This window comes from Nicotiana sylvestris, chromosome 12 (genome assembly GCF_000393655.2).
Source record: "Nicotiana sylvestris chromosome 12, ASM39365v2, whole genome shotgun sequence".
NCBI lineage: Eukaryota > Viridiplantae > Streptophyta > Magnoliopsida > Solanales > Solanaceae > Nicotiana > Nicotiana sylvestris.
In genome coordinates, this window is record NC_091068.1 from 50,803,085 (window position 1) to 50,816,385 (window position 13,301).

Consider the following 13,301-nt stretch of genomic DNA (forward strand, 5'->3'; position numbering starts at 1 on the left):
CCAGAGAGTGATTTCCTAAAAGAATTCTAGTGATCAATGAAGTGGAATGAGAACCATGAGAGACCAACCTACAAATGCCAACGAAGTCAAAACACGCTAGGTGATCTTTTCCCCATCTGTCTAAATATTAATGTGCAGAGTTACCCGATACATGTGCTAGTGGAAGATAATAGATAACCGAATACCCGATGAAATAGGCGAGTTATGGCAAGTTGTGCCTGTGATGGATACCACCATTATAAATGAAAAAGAACACTACAAATTTCCATTAATTTTCTATGTACATTAATGAGATCATAAATTTAGTATTAGTCTTGGTTTTCTCTTTTGCATGAATTTCAAGGAAATTTTGCAATTTAATATGATTAATTTTTAGAATGTAAAATAATCTATGTAAGATCCAGATAATTCATAAACTTTGTACAAAAGCAAATTGAGAGGCACTTGAAGACATCAATATCATGAACAGATTGTACAAACATTCACAAAGTTGATTGAAATCAAACCTTAGATATAAGGGTATCATCCTCATCAAGAATGTATGCCAAACCCCCAGTCATACCAGCAGCTACATTTCTACCAACCCTGTTGTAAGCAAGAAAACATAGCTCAAATCCATGTTAGGAATCCTACACTGTATGAGTGGAACGTGAACAACAGACAATACTTACTTTCCAAGCACCACAACACACCCTCCTGTCATGTACTCACAACAGTGGTCCCCAGTGCCTTCTACAACAGCTTGAGCAAGAGAATTCCTCACAGCAAAACGCTCCCCTGCTTTACCTCTGACAAATACTTGACCACCTGTCGCTCCATATAAGCAGGTGTTCCCTACTATGGTGGCATCCTCTGGACAAAATCCAGTATTTTCAACAGGAGTTACAACCAATTCTCCTCCAGCCATGCCCTTTGAAATTTGAACCAGTAACTTTTGTTAGTATGGATGGAATATTGTATTCTTAAAATTCAGATAACGAGCTTACTAAACAGCTCAGCATATTACTTCGCATATCGTAGAAACCACATGTGGCATGTGTTACCAGAATAACACTCCACCAATTACCAATGGCCTTTTAGGAAAAACCATAACAGAGAGAGTTTCAAATCCACATGGGGCATATCTTATTTGTTCAACAAACCTTTCCTACATAGTCGTTAGCTTCTCCAATAAGTCTGATGTTCATTCCAGGTGTCAGAAAACAAGCAAATGATTGGCCAGCACTCCCAGTAAATCTGCATCGCGAGAAAAACATACTTGTTCATACTGATATATGACTCTAATTATTATAATCGCAAATACGTAAAAGATAATCTTACGTTATGTTCAGCTGCCCAGCAAAACCAGTATCACCATATTTCTTAGCCACAGCACCCGCAATACGACCACATACAGCACGGTCAATATTGTATATTTCAACAGTCTTGTTGACCACCTTCTCATTTTCAATAGCGTCAAATATCTGCATATTAAAAGTTTGTCCGTTGGTCCCTTATAATTTCTTCCAGAATATGGAAATTTCTCGATGGATTTTTCATTTCAATTATTGTGTCACAAACAAAATATTATGAGATATATTTCGTGTTGTGAAAGGCAGGGACGCAAGGCGAGGCGTTTCACCTAATACGGGCAAGGTGTAAGTCGAGCGTAAGCCCCATGGATCTTTAATTCTAAATATTTTATAAATTAATAAAATTAAAATAAAATATTAGAAAAAGATAAAATTACATAGACATTATAAAAATTTCAAAGAAATTATAAAATAATGGAATGTATATAGAACTGCTTCATCTTAAAACACTAATCAGAATCAGCAACCGACTAAAAAACTAACCAAAATTGTTGCATCTAAAAAAATCTATCAGACTTTGAAATAAATTGAACAAAAATTTATAAACTAACTTGAAAGAAAAAAAGAGCTTGAGCGATTTGAACCAGAGCAAGTGATGAAGGATGATGTGTTTTTGCTTTATAGTTTGAAAATTGATCATTTTTCCCTTTATCAGTAGAACATGAAGAAAAAGAATAAAAATTAGGGCTAAGAACGAAAAATCTTTTAATTTTTCACAATTTTTTCTTTTTAGAATTAATAACAAGATGATTTCTTTTTCTTTTGGTATTAAATTAAGGACTTGTTTAGCAATTCTAATTCTAATTTGAAGAGGTTTTCTGTGCATATGCCCCGAACAAAAAACTCACCAAATGCCTAAGTATACACCCAAAACATCACGATACTTTTGCCTTTCCAGATTGCCCAAGCACATTTTTACTACGCCCCTCCCAAGGGCTCGCCCCGGCACTCACCCCAAAAACACCTTTTACAACATTGGATATATTTGTTGTCCCAAATCAATTGTAATTACATTTCTCGGTTGATTTATCTAAAAAATCCAAAATAGAAGCTTTTAAACTCTACTCTGCAAAACATTTCTCTGAAACAAGGCAAATGGGAGACGCTGCTCTTTCTGTGGGAAGGACTAGCCCACTTTAATTTTTGTTATTCATTTGGACCGCTTTCCATCGAAGATAAATTTCTCTGAATGGACCACGAGTAAAATATTCATGGACAAGAACAAATTATCATGAGTTATACCCACTTTGTGCCTAATAAACTGTCCTTATTTTTATTTATTAGAGTGTCACATCGCCTGAGGGTGTGGGATGTTGTCTCCTTATATGATTTGGGAGAATCCTCACTTCATGAGCTAACTTTTGGGGTCGAGTTAGGCCTAACGTTCATTTACATTACATGGTATCGGTGGCAGATCCATCCTACCTATGTCGGGCCCTATAGTATGTTGTCCAAGATCCAAAGTGCGGGTGTGTTAAGAATCCCAAGGGTATGGTTGTTATCTCCCTATGTCTTTGGAGAATCCCCACCTCATGAGATAGCTTTTAGGATTGAGTTTGGCTCAAGCTTCATTCTCTTAACATGATTTATTGGACATTTTGATTTGTGGCTAAAAAAAAATTTAGTGACCTTACTGTTAAAGAGTTAGTAATGTATCGGGAAGTAGATACTTATTATTATGTAATCACTATATATAAATAATGCATTCTACAACACTTCAGACATAAATAATAAAACTTTTCCCGGCTATACTTCTCACATGGTATCAGAGCACCCGTGAGAAACTCCGGAAAGGTCGGACAGTTGTTCTGCATCAACTTCCGGTGACTTTTTCCATATCTGATTGTCACCTCCTTTTTGGTGAGTATTGTGCTAAAACCAACACCACCAACATACTCAGAAAGCTCCGATGACCAAAGCCCTAGAAACCATCCCGACAGAAGACCAGTCACGCGCGGCCAGAACCTCCTGCGCCGGCAACATGTCTGTCACACGCGTTGGCGCGTGAACACTTTTACGGCCTGTTTTTGACGAAAGTCCTTTTGGACAGCTGGCTCGCAAGGTGATTCCGAGCCTATCAGTCCAAGTTACACCAAATTCCGACAATTTTTTTGTATTTTCCGGCGACTATTTGCAGATTCCAGCAATTGTTCAGTTTCCAACAAGAGATAGTGTTTTTTTCTTCACTATTTATGTGAGCTTTTTATTGTTCTTGATTGTCTGTGCTATTTGGTCCAACAATGTCTTTGGGGTTTGATGTTTTTTGGTTCTAAAACCCTTCTTGTCTATATTTCCATTATTGTGGTACTTATGCTTTACTGAGCCGAGGGTTTATTGGAAACATACTCTCTATCCTCACAAGGTAGGGGTAAGGTCTGCGAACACACTACCCTCCCCAGGCCTCACTGTGTGGGATAATATTGGGTATGTTGTTGTTGTGGTTGTTGGTTCTAAAAGCACGGGTTCTGGAAATTCAAGTTTGATGATTACTTTGAAACCCTTAATGGGATGTTCAAACTACTTAGCCTGGACTTCTTCTGTTGAGTTGTAGTGCAAGGGTCAAGGTATTCAAGATCACCTAACCAAGGATACTAGTGATGGAGATGAAAAAGCTAAAGCACTCTTGGGAGAAAGTTGATGCTCAATTATGTAGTTTGTTGTGGCGATCGATTCCAAGATAATACCTTTGTTTCGTCCATTCCAGACATGTTATTCAGTTTGGGAGAGGCTCGTACTTTATACACTAATGACATATCTCGTTTTTATGATGTGTATCTCGGATAACAAACTTAAAGAAACATGAATTGGATATGTCTACCTACTTAGGACAAGTGCAGGCAGTTGTGGAGGAATTTGAGAAGTTGATGTCAGTCACTACTAGTGTTGAAAAACAACAAAAGCAACGACAGAAGATGTTTCTAGTTCTTACACTTGCTGGACTGCCTAATGACCTTGACTCGGTGAGAGACCAATTTTGGCTAGTCCGTCGGTCCCTACAGTTGATGAACTATTCTCTCGATTGCTTCACTTGCTACTCCACCCAGTCACACAATGGTCTCACCACCAACTGTTGATTCCTCTATTCTCGCATCTCAGATAATGGAAAATTGGACATCTCAAGCTATGGAGAATCGACGAGGAAGAGGTCTTTCTGGGAGATCTCGATCCAAGTGTTCTTCTTGTAATAAACTTGGACACACACTTGAAGTGTGCTACTATTTACATAGTCGACTACCCAGAAACGCTCATGTTGCTCAGAACGAGACTACATGTAATCAGGGATTTTCTTTACCTGAAGGGGAATATAATGAGTTACTTCCGTATCGAGCAAGTAAGCAAACATCTCCATAAGTAGTCTCGGTTGCTCAGAGTGATACTCATGTTGCTCGTAATTCTTTTTCTTGCGTTTCTCAGTCTAATACTCTTGGACCGTGGGTTGTGGACTCAGTAGCTTCTGATCATATCTCTGGTAATAAATTACTTTTGTCGAATATTGTGGATTCACAATCTCTTCCTACTGATGGGTTCCAAACTAAAGCAAAAGGAGTGGAACAAGCTAATCCCTCATCTTATGTCACTCTAGATTTTGTTCTTTATGTCCTGGTTGTCCTTTTACTCTTATATCTATTAGTCGTTTGACTCATGTCCTCCATTGTGGTATATATTTTATTGATGATTCTTTTATTATGAAGGACCGCAGTACGGGGAATACGATTGGCACAGGGCGTGAATCACAATGGTTTTACTATAAATCACTCAATCCCTCCACAGCATGTCCAGTTACAGACCCTCCAAACCTAATTCACAGACGCTTAGGACATCCTAGTTTATCCAAGCTTCAGAAGATGGTGCCTAGTTTGTCTACATTAGATTGTGAGTCGTGTCAACTTAGGGAAACATACCCGAGCCACCTTTTTGCATCGTGCTGAGAGTCGTTCAGAATATATTTTTTTATAGTTCATTCTGATATATGGGGTCCTAGTAGAGTTAGTTCAACCTTAGGATTTCGTTATTTTGTTAGTTTCATTGATGATTAGTCAATATATACTTAGATTTTCCTAATGAAAGATTGTTCTGAGTTGTTTTCTATCTTCCAGAATTTTTATACTAAAACTAAAAATTAATTTGGTGTTTCTATTCACACTTTTCGTAGTGATAATGCTTTAGAATACTTATCCTCTCAGTTTCAACAGTTTATGACCTCTCAAGGAATTATCCATCTAACATCTTGTCCGTATACCCCTCAGCAGAATGAGGTAGCAGAGAGAAAGAATAGGCATCTCATTGAAATTGCTCATTCAGTCCAATGTTCCGCTGCGCTTTCTGGGGCAATGTAGTTCTTACAGCTTGTTACTTGATTAATCGAATGCCTTCATCTGCTATCCAAAATCAGATTCCACATTCAATATTGTTCCCTAAGTCACCCTATACTATTTTTCTCCTCGTGTCTTTGGGAGTACATATTTTGTTCACAACTTATTTTCTGGAAAAGATAAGTTAGCTCCTCGTGCTCTTAAGTGTGTCTTCCTTGGTTATTCTCGGGTTCAAAAGAGGTATCGTTGCTACTCACCTGACATTTGTAGGTATCTTATGTCAGTCGATGTCACATTTTTTGAGTCTCAACCTTACTTTACTTCTTCTGATCATCTTAATATATCTGAGGTCTTACATATACCTACTTGTGAGGAATCCACAGCACCAACACAACCACTACTACCTAAACAGACTTTTAAGGAGTCTACAGTTGATCCTCCTACATCCCCAGCCACAAGGCCACCACTCTCGACTTATCATCGTCGTCCATGTCTAGCATCAGGCCTAGATGATTCACGTCTTGCATCAGATTCTGCACTTACTGCGGACTTGTCTCTTCCTAGTCCACCAATTGCACTCCGAAAAGGTGGACGATCACACTTAATCCTAATCCTCATTATATCGGTTTAAGTTACCATCGCCTGGTATCACCTCATTATACTTTTATATCATCTTTGTCCATTGTTTCCATCCATAAGTCTATAGGTAAGGCACTACCTCATCCAGGATGGCGATAGGCTATGGTTGATGAAATGTCTGCTTACATGCAAGTGGCACTTGGGAGCTTGTTCCTCTTTCTTTAGGTGAGGCTACTGTTGGTTGTCGTTAGGTTTATGCAGTCAAAGCCGGCCCCCAGGTTGATCGGCTAAATGCTCGTCTCGTTGCAAAAGGATACACTCAGATATTTGGGCTTGATTTTAGTGACACTTTCTCTCCCGTGGCTAAAGTAGCATCTGTTCGCCTCTTTTTGTCCATGACTGATGTTCGTCATTGGCCTCTTTACCAGTTAGACATTTAGAATGGTTTTCTACACATTGATCTTGAGGAAGAAGTTTATATGGAGCAACCACCTGGTTTTGTTGCTCAAGAGGAGTCTAGTGGTCTTGTATGTTGATTGCGCAGGTCACTCTACGATATGAAATAGTCTCCTTGAGCTTGGTTTGGTAAGTTCAGCACAATTATTGAGGAGTTCGGCATGACTCGTAGTGAAGCTGATCATTCTATGTTTTATCGGCATTCTACTCCTAATATATGTATCTATCGTGTGGTTTATGTTGATATTGTTATTACTGGCAATTATAAGGATGATATTACTAATCTGAAGAGCAGCTCTTTCAGCACTTTCAGACTGAGGATCTGGGTAGATTGAAGTATTTTCTAGGTATTGAGGTCACTCAGTCTAGCTCAGGTATTGTTATTTCACAGCGGAAGTATGCCTTAGACATTCTTGAGAAGACATGAATGATGGGTTGCAAACCTAACACTCCTATGGATCCGAATGCTAAACTTCTAGTAGGAGGTAATTTGGTCTCTTGGAAGAGCAAGAAACAGAATGTAATTGCGCGATCTAGTGCCGAAACAGAATATCGGGCCATGACTATGACAACGTGTGAGCTAGTTTGGGTCAAGCAGTTGCTCAAGGAGTTGAAGTATAGAACTAGTGTGTGATAATCAAGCTGCTTTTCATATTGCGACAAATCCGGTGTTCCATGAGAGGACTAAACTCGTTGAGATCGACTATCACTTTGTCAGAGAAAAGAGACTCTCAGAAGATATTGTTACAAAGTTTGTTAAGTCGAATAATCGGCTTGCAGATATTTTCACTAAGTCTCTTACTAGTTCTCGTATTAGTTACATCTATAACAAGCTCAGCACATATGATTTATATGCACTGGCTTGAGAGGGAGTATTAAATAATTAGTAATGCATAATGTCCCACATCGGGAAGTAGATGCCTATTATTATGTAATCACTGTATATAAATAGGGCATTGTACCACACTTTAGACATAATTAATAAAACTTTTCCGTGCTATACTTCTCACACTTACCTTTGGGTCTGCAAGCAAAACATCATCCAAAACAGGACCATTATTATGAACTTCCTGGTTCCTTATCATACTGCTGCTCCACTCAGGCAACCCAACATTCTACAAGCATAATGCAATGACTTATTCTTTTCGCCAAATAAAAAAGGAAGAAAGTAATATATGAACTATAACTAACTTATCAATTGATTGATAGATCAACCATCTTTCAAATACTTACAGAGAGGATGTAACTAAGATCAAGATGTCGAGTTTTCATTAATGATATATCTCGGGGTCTAAGTATATCTGTGCGTCCAATTATGTCATCCAGTTTCTCGTAACCTAGTTGAGCCAACATGCCCCTTACCTGGCCAATGATAGTAGAAAAAGAAATTAGCAAATACAAATAAAGGCGGGCCTGGCTGATGAGCTCAAACTAAAATTTTGCAGCAAATGAAAATGCCCATGACAGATAAATAGATGGTTCTAATTTCTAAAATCATCAAATAAAGGGTGTATTCTAAAATAGCAAAAGTAATGTATTTTCATTTATAATTTTGGTGTAAAGAGAAAATACACATATGTATTGGTAGCTGGGCTAACTTGATTTATGGTTGAACCATGTATTTGATAAAAAGAAAAAGAACCATTTCAACATATAATTAACCCTTTACTGTCCATTCTATTGTTTCTTCCCCAAGTTATCCAACACACATATAGGAGAAGAGGACTAAACGCCAGCAACCCAGTGACAGTTACATCAGATAAAAATTAGACGTACTGTTCCCCTCTAAGTTCCAAGCTAGCACTCCCTATGGCTAAAAAATTCCTACAGAATTTCAAGCGATCTAGAACCAAATGTTCACAAAGTACTTTTCCACAAATGGAAGGTTCTGAATCTCAAGCAATTTCAATTCAAAAATTCACAAGCTAAATTTTGTAGACCAACTTAAACTAAATACTATTTGCAAAGTATGTAAAGAGATGATATCTCTTTATCCCACAAGCGACAACATCAGAATCCCTTTGCACTATACTTACGTCAAAATTCAATTCATCACCCATGAGTAGAAGCTTACGCCCAAAAGACCTATAGTAAAATGATCAAGGTAACCATAACCTTTTGCAGAAAAAATTTACTCAGGAAGCAAAAAAGGAAATAAACAAACTATTCTTTTCCAAAAAATACAAAAGATCAAACAGAAAATAGAATTTCTTCAACCACATTATACATGTGAGCATAAGGTTACCTCTTCGGCAACATACAAAAAGTAGTTAACAAGGTCTCCTGGAACCCCTGGAAACCGAGCTCGTAATTCCTCTCTCTGAAAGTTTTGAGAAACAAAATTATACAGAAATTCATCAATTATCAATAAGCATGATAAAGATGATCGAAAACGAGACAATAGGCTACCTGACTGGCAACACCAACTGGACAATTATTTGTATGGCATATGCGGGCCATCACACAGCCCGTGGCTATCATTGCTACTGAACCAAATCCATACTCGTCTGCACCCATTGCTGCAGCCATCATGACATCAAATCCACTTTTAAATCCACCATCAACTCTAAGAACAACCCTTTCTCTTAACCCATTTTCTATGAGTGTCTGCACAGATCCGTTCAATAAAAAACATAAATAGAATTAGAAATAATTGAAGTATAAAAGGCAAGTTAGTAATGAGAAGAACTATTAGATAGACACTGGAAATGGCTCAATTCTGCAGTAAATAACCTGGTGCGTCTCTGTAAGTCCAAGCTCCCAGGGACCGCCAGCATGCTTAATTGAACTTACTGGGCTTGCTCCAGTTCCCCCATCATGACCTGATATCTGCAAATGATACAACCGCTCAAAAGACTTGATTTACTATGTCTAATTTTCCAAGTAAAATCTAGCACAAGCTTTCCATGTGTTTAAGAGTCCGCATTGGATGAGGGACCCTGTTAGATAGTTATGTAAATAATATGAATTAGTCCTAGTCCCCCATAAAACAGCAAGTAGGATATGTATTGTATAAATAGGGCTCATCACATTATAATTGAATAGAATATCAATAACATATCTTTCTCCCGTGCTTTATCACATGGTATCAGAGCATCGGTGAGAAAAAATCGTTGTGTGTCATTCCAGTGACATCCGAGAAAGAAAGAACTCAATCACCGTGTAATTTTCCTGTGACCTAAGTGATTGTTTACGTCAAAGTCACTATTTATCATTGTACAAACCAACACCACCACAAGGCACGCCGTAGTCCCCCGACCATAACCCATAAAACCCCACCGAAAAAATTCTACCATGCGCCCTCACGTGCCGGACAGACAAGAAATTTTCCGGCGAGATCTGTGTACGCGTTGGGCGCGTGAGACCTCTTCCACTACAGATTCCGACAACTTTGGAATTTTTCGGCAAGCTACTATGTTTTCCAACATGAGCAGTGATTTCCCACATGAACAGAGTTTTTTTTCCCCTGTTGTGAACAGTTTTCTCATATATTTCTTCAGATTTCCACTATTTCAAGTGAAAACTTGATTACCAACTCTATCAAACTAAGAAAACAAAATCTCCAGCTTAACTTGTTCTGATTTGGCATTTCAAGGTTAACCATACAATTTTTAGTCAAGCATTTGAGAAATTGGGTGTCGCGAAGTGGGATCCAATACTATGAATAGTTGGATGGTTTCTCTACTAGATTATATTGAGTTTCTTCAGTAAAAAGCATGTAAATAGACATCTTCAGAGATAGCTTCCGCGGTTCAAACACGTAATAGCGTGACGCGTGACTTATGTCTCCCAATATTCATCCTCTAGCTCTTGGGTCATTGATTTAGGTGCATCTGATCAGATTTCTGGTAACAATCTCTTTTCACTACTATTTCATATTCTTAATCTCTTCCAACAATCACAATGGCCACCGGGTCTCAAACCAGGGCAACTGGAATTGGTCAAGCAAGTCCACTTCCTTCTTTACCTTAGATTCAGTTCCTTATGTTCTGTGTAGTCCTTTTAATCTTATAGCAGTTAGTCGCTTAGCCAAATAACTTAAATGCTCTGTATTTGGTACCGGTCGTGAATCAAATGGACTTTATTACCTTATCCTTACTAAATCACATGGACTCACATCTTGTTTCCTTCAACAACTTGTCTTGTTACTAATTCACCAGATTTGTTACACAAACAGTTGGACATCCCAGTTTGTCAAAACTTTAAAAAATGGTATCTGGCTTATCTCATTTGTCCACTCTAGAGTATGAGTCATGTCAGCTCGATACGCATACTCGTTCCCATTTCCCTCGACGTCCTGATAATCGAGCAGAGTCACCGTTTACTTTAGTCTATTCAGATATATAGGGTCCTAGTCGGGTCAGTTCTACCTTGGGATTCCGTTACTTTTTCAGTTTCATTGATGATTATTCCCGGTGCACTTGGATATTTTTGATGAAAAATTGATCTGAGTTGTATTTATTTTCAAACCTTCCACGCTGAAATTCAAAATCAATTTGGGGTTTCTATCCGCACGTTTTGTAGTGATAATGTCCTAGAGTATTTGTCTTCCCCATTTCAGCATTTTATGAACTCTCACGAAATTATTCATCAAACATCTTGTCCGTACACATCTCAATAAAATGGGGTAGCTAAAAGAAAGAATAGACATCTCATTGAAACTGCTCGTACCCTACTCATACAATCTCATCTTCCATTGCGTTTTGGGGGGATGCAGTTCTCACATCTTATTATCTTATTAATCGTATGTCATCCTCAGCTATCAAGAATCAAGTTCCATTCTCTGTCTTGTTTCCCTACTCACCTTTGTTCTCTTTTCCGCCCCGTTTCTTTGGGAGCACGTGTTTTTTTTTCATAACCTTACTCCAGGAAAAGATAAGTTAGCTCCTTATAATCTTTAAGTGCATAGTTTTTGGTTACTTGAGAACGCAAAAGGGATATCGATGCTTTTCACCTGACCTCCAGCAGTACCTTATGTCTGCTAATGTTACCTTATTTGAAACCCAGTCATACTTCATAGGTCCGGGTGATCACTTAGATATTTCTGAGGTGCTACCAGTTTCATCTTTTGGAGATTCAGTCACTATCTCAAATTCATCTTCCTCCACAACTCAACTCCACCACCTACAGCTCTAGTTTCAGCTCCACCACCTATAGCTCCAGTTCTATCACCTAGTCCAGTTCAACTTTCTACAGCTCCACCACTCCTGACTTATCATCATTGTCCATACCCAGCATCTGGCCCAACTGATTCACGTCATGCACCTAACTCTGCTCTTACGATGGACTTGTCTCCTCCTAGTCCACCGGTTGCACTTCAAAAAGGTATACGGTCCACACTTAATCCTAATCCCCATTATGTCGATTTAAGTCATCATCGTCTTCACCCCATTATGCGTTTGTATCATCTTTGTCCTTTATTTCCATCCCCAAGTCTACGGGTGAAGGACTGTCTCATCCAGGATGGCGACAGGCTATGATTGACAAGATGTCTGTTTTACATACGACTAGTACTTGGGAGTTTGTTCCTCTTCCTTGAGGTAAATCTACTGTTGGTTGTCGTTGGATATATGCAGTCAAAGTTGGTCCAGATGGCCAGGTTGATCGACTTAAGGCTCGCCTTGTTTCCGAAGTGTATACTCAGATATTTGGGCTTCATTACAGTGATACTTTCAGTCTCGTGGCTAAAATAGCATCAATGTGTCTTTTTCTATCCATGGTTGTTATTTACTATTGGCCTCTTTATCAGTTGGACATTAAGAATGTTTTTCTTCACGGTGACCTTGAGGATAAGGTTTATATGGAGCAACCACCTGGTTTTGTGCTCAAGGGGAGTCTAGTGGCCTTTTATGTCGGTTGCGCCGGTCCCTCTATGGTCTAAAGCAGTCTCCTTGAGCCTAGGTTGGTAAGTTCAGCACATTTATTCCGGAGTTTGGCATGACCCGTAATGAAGTTGATCACTCTTTGTTTTATCTGCATTCTACTTCAATCTCCGTATTTATTTGGTGGTTTATGTTGACGATATCGTTATTACCGGCAATGATCAAGATGGTATTACTAAGATGAAGAACCATCTCTTTCAGCATTTTCAAACTAAGGGTTTGAGAAAATTAAAGTATTTTCTAGGTATTGAGGTAGCTCAGTCTAGCTCAGGTATTGTGATTTCACAATGAAAGTATGCATTGGACATTCTTGAGCAGACATGAATGATAGGTTGTAGATCTATTAACACTCCTATGGATCCAAATTCTAAACTGCTATCGGGACAGGGGGAGCCGCTTCGCTATCCTACAAGATATAGGTGGTTGATTAGTAAATTAAATTACCTCACAGTGACTAGACCTGACATTTCCTTTACTGTGAGTGTTGTGAGTCAGTTTATGGATTCTCCCTGTGATAGTCATTGGGATGCAGTTGTCTGCATTCTTCGGTATATAAAATTAGCTCCATGAAAAGGATTATTGCTTGAGGATCGAGGCCATGAGAAGATTGTTGGATACTCTGATGCTGATTGGGCAGGATCACCTTCTAATAAACGTTCTATGTCTAGATATTGTGTTTTAGTAGGAGGTAATTTGGTATCTTGGAAGAGCAAGAAACA

At 38.6% G+C, this 13,301-nt stretch overlaps 1 protein-coding gene across 1 annotated transcript in view; it reads right to left on the reverse strand.

The window, feature by feature from the left end:
• The window catches only part of LOC104241431 (ferredoxin-dependent glutamate synthase, chloroplastic), a 49,073-nt gene that overhangs the window by 2,882 nt on the left and 32,890 nt on the right, over positions 1–13,301 (reverse strand). Inside the window, exons 23-31 of the mRNA XM_009796367.2 lie at positions 9,434–9,529; positions 9,110–9,307; positions 8,946–9,020; positions 7,934–8,062; positions 7,717–7,815; positions 1,321–1,463; positions 1,143–1,236; positions 672–910; positions 507–585 (exon numbers count right to left, since the gene is read on the reverse strand). Coding sequence (XP_009794669.1) covers positions 507–585; positions 672–910; positions 1,143–1,236; positions 1,321–1,463; positions 7,717–7,815; positions 7,934–8,062; positions 8,946–9,020; positions 9,110–9,307; positions 9,434–9,529 — 1,152 coding nt within the window. The remainder of the gene's footprint in view (positions 1–506; positions 586–671; positions 911–1,142; positions 1,237–1,320; positions 1,464–7,716; positions 7,816–7,933; positions 8,063–8,945; positions 9,021–9,109; positions 9,308–9,433; positions 9,530–13,301) is intronic.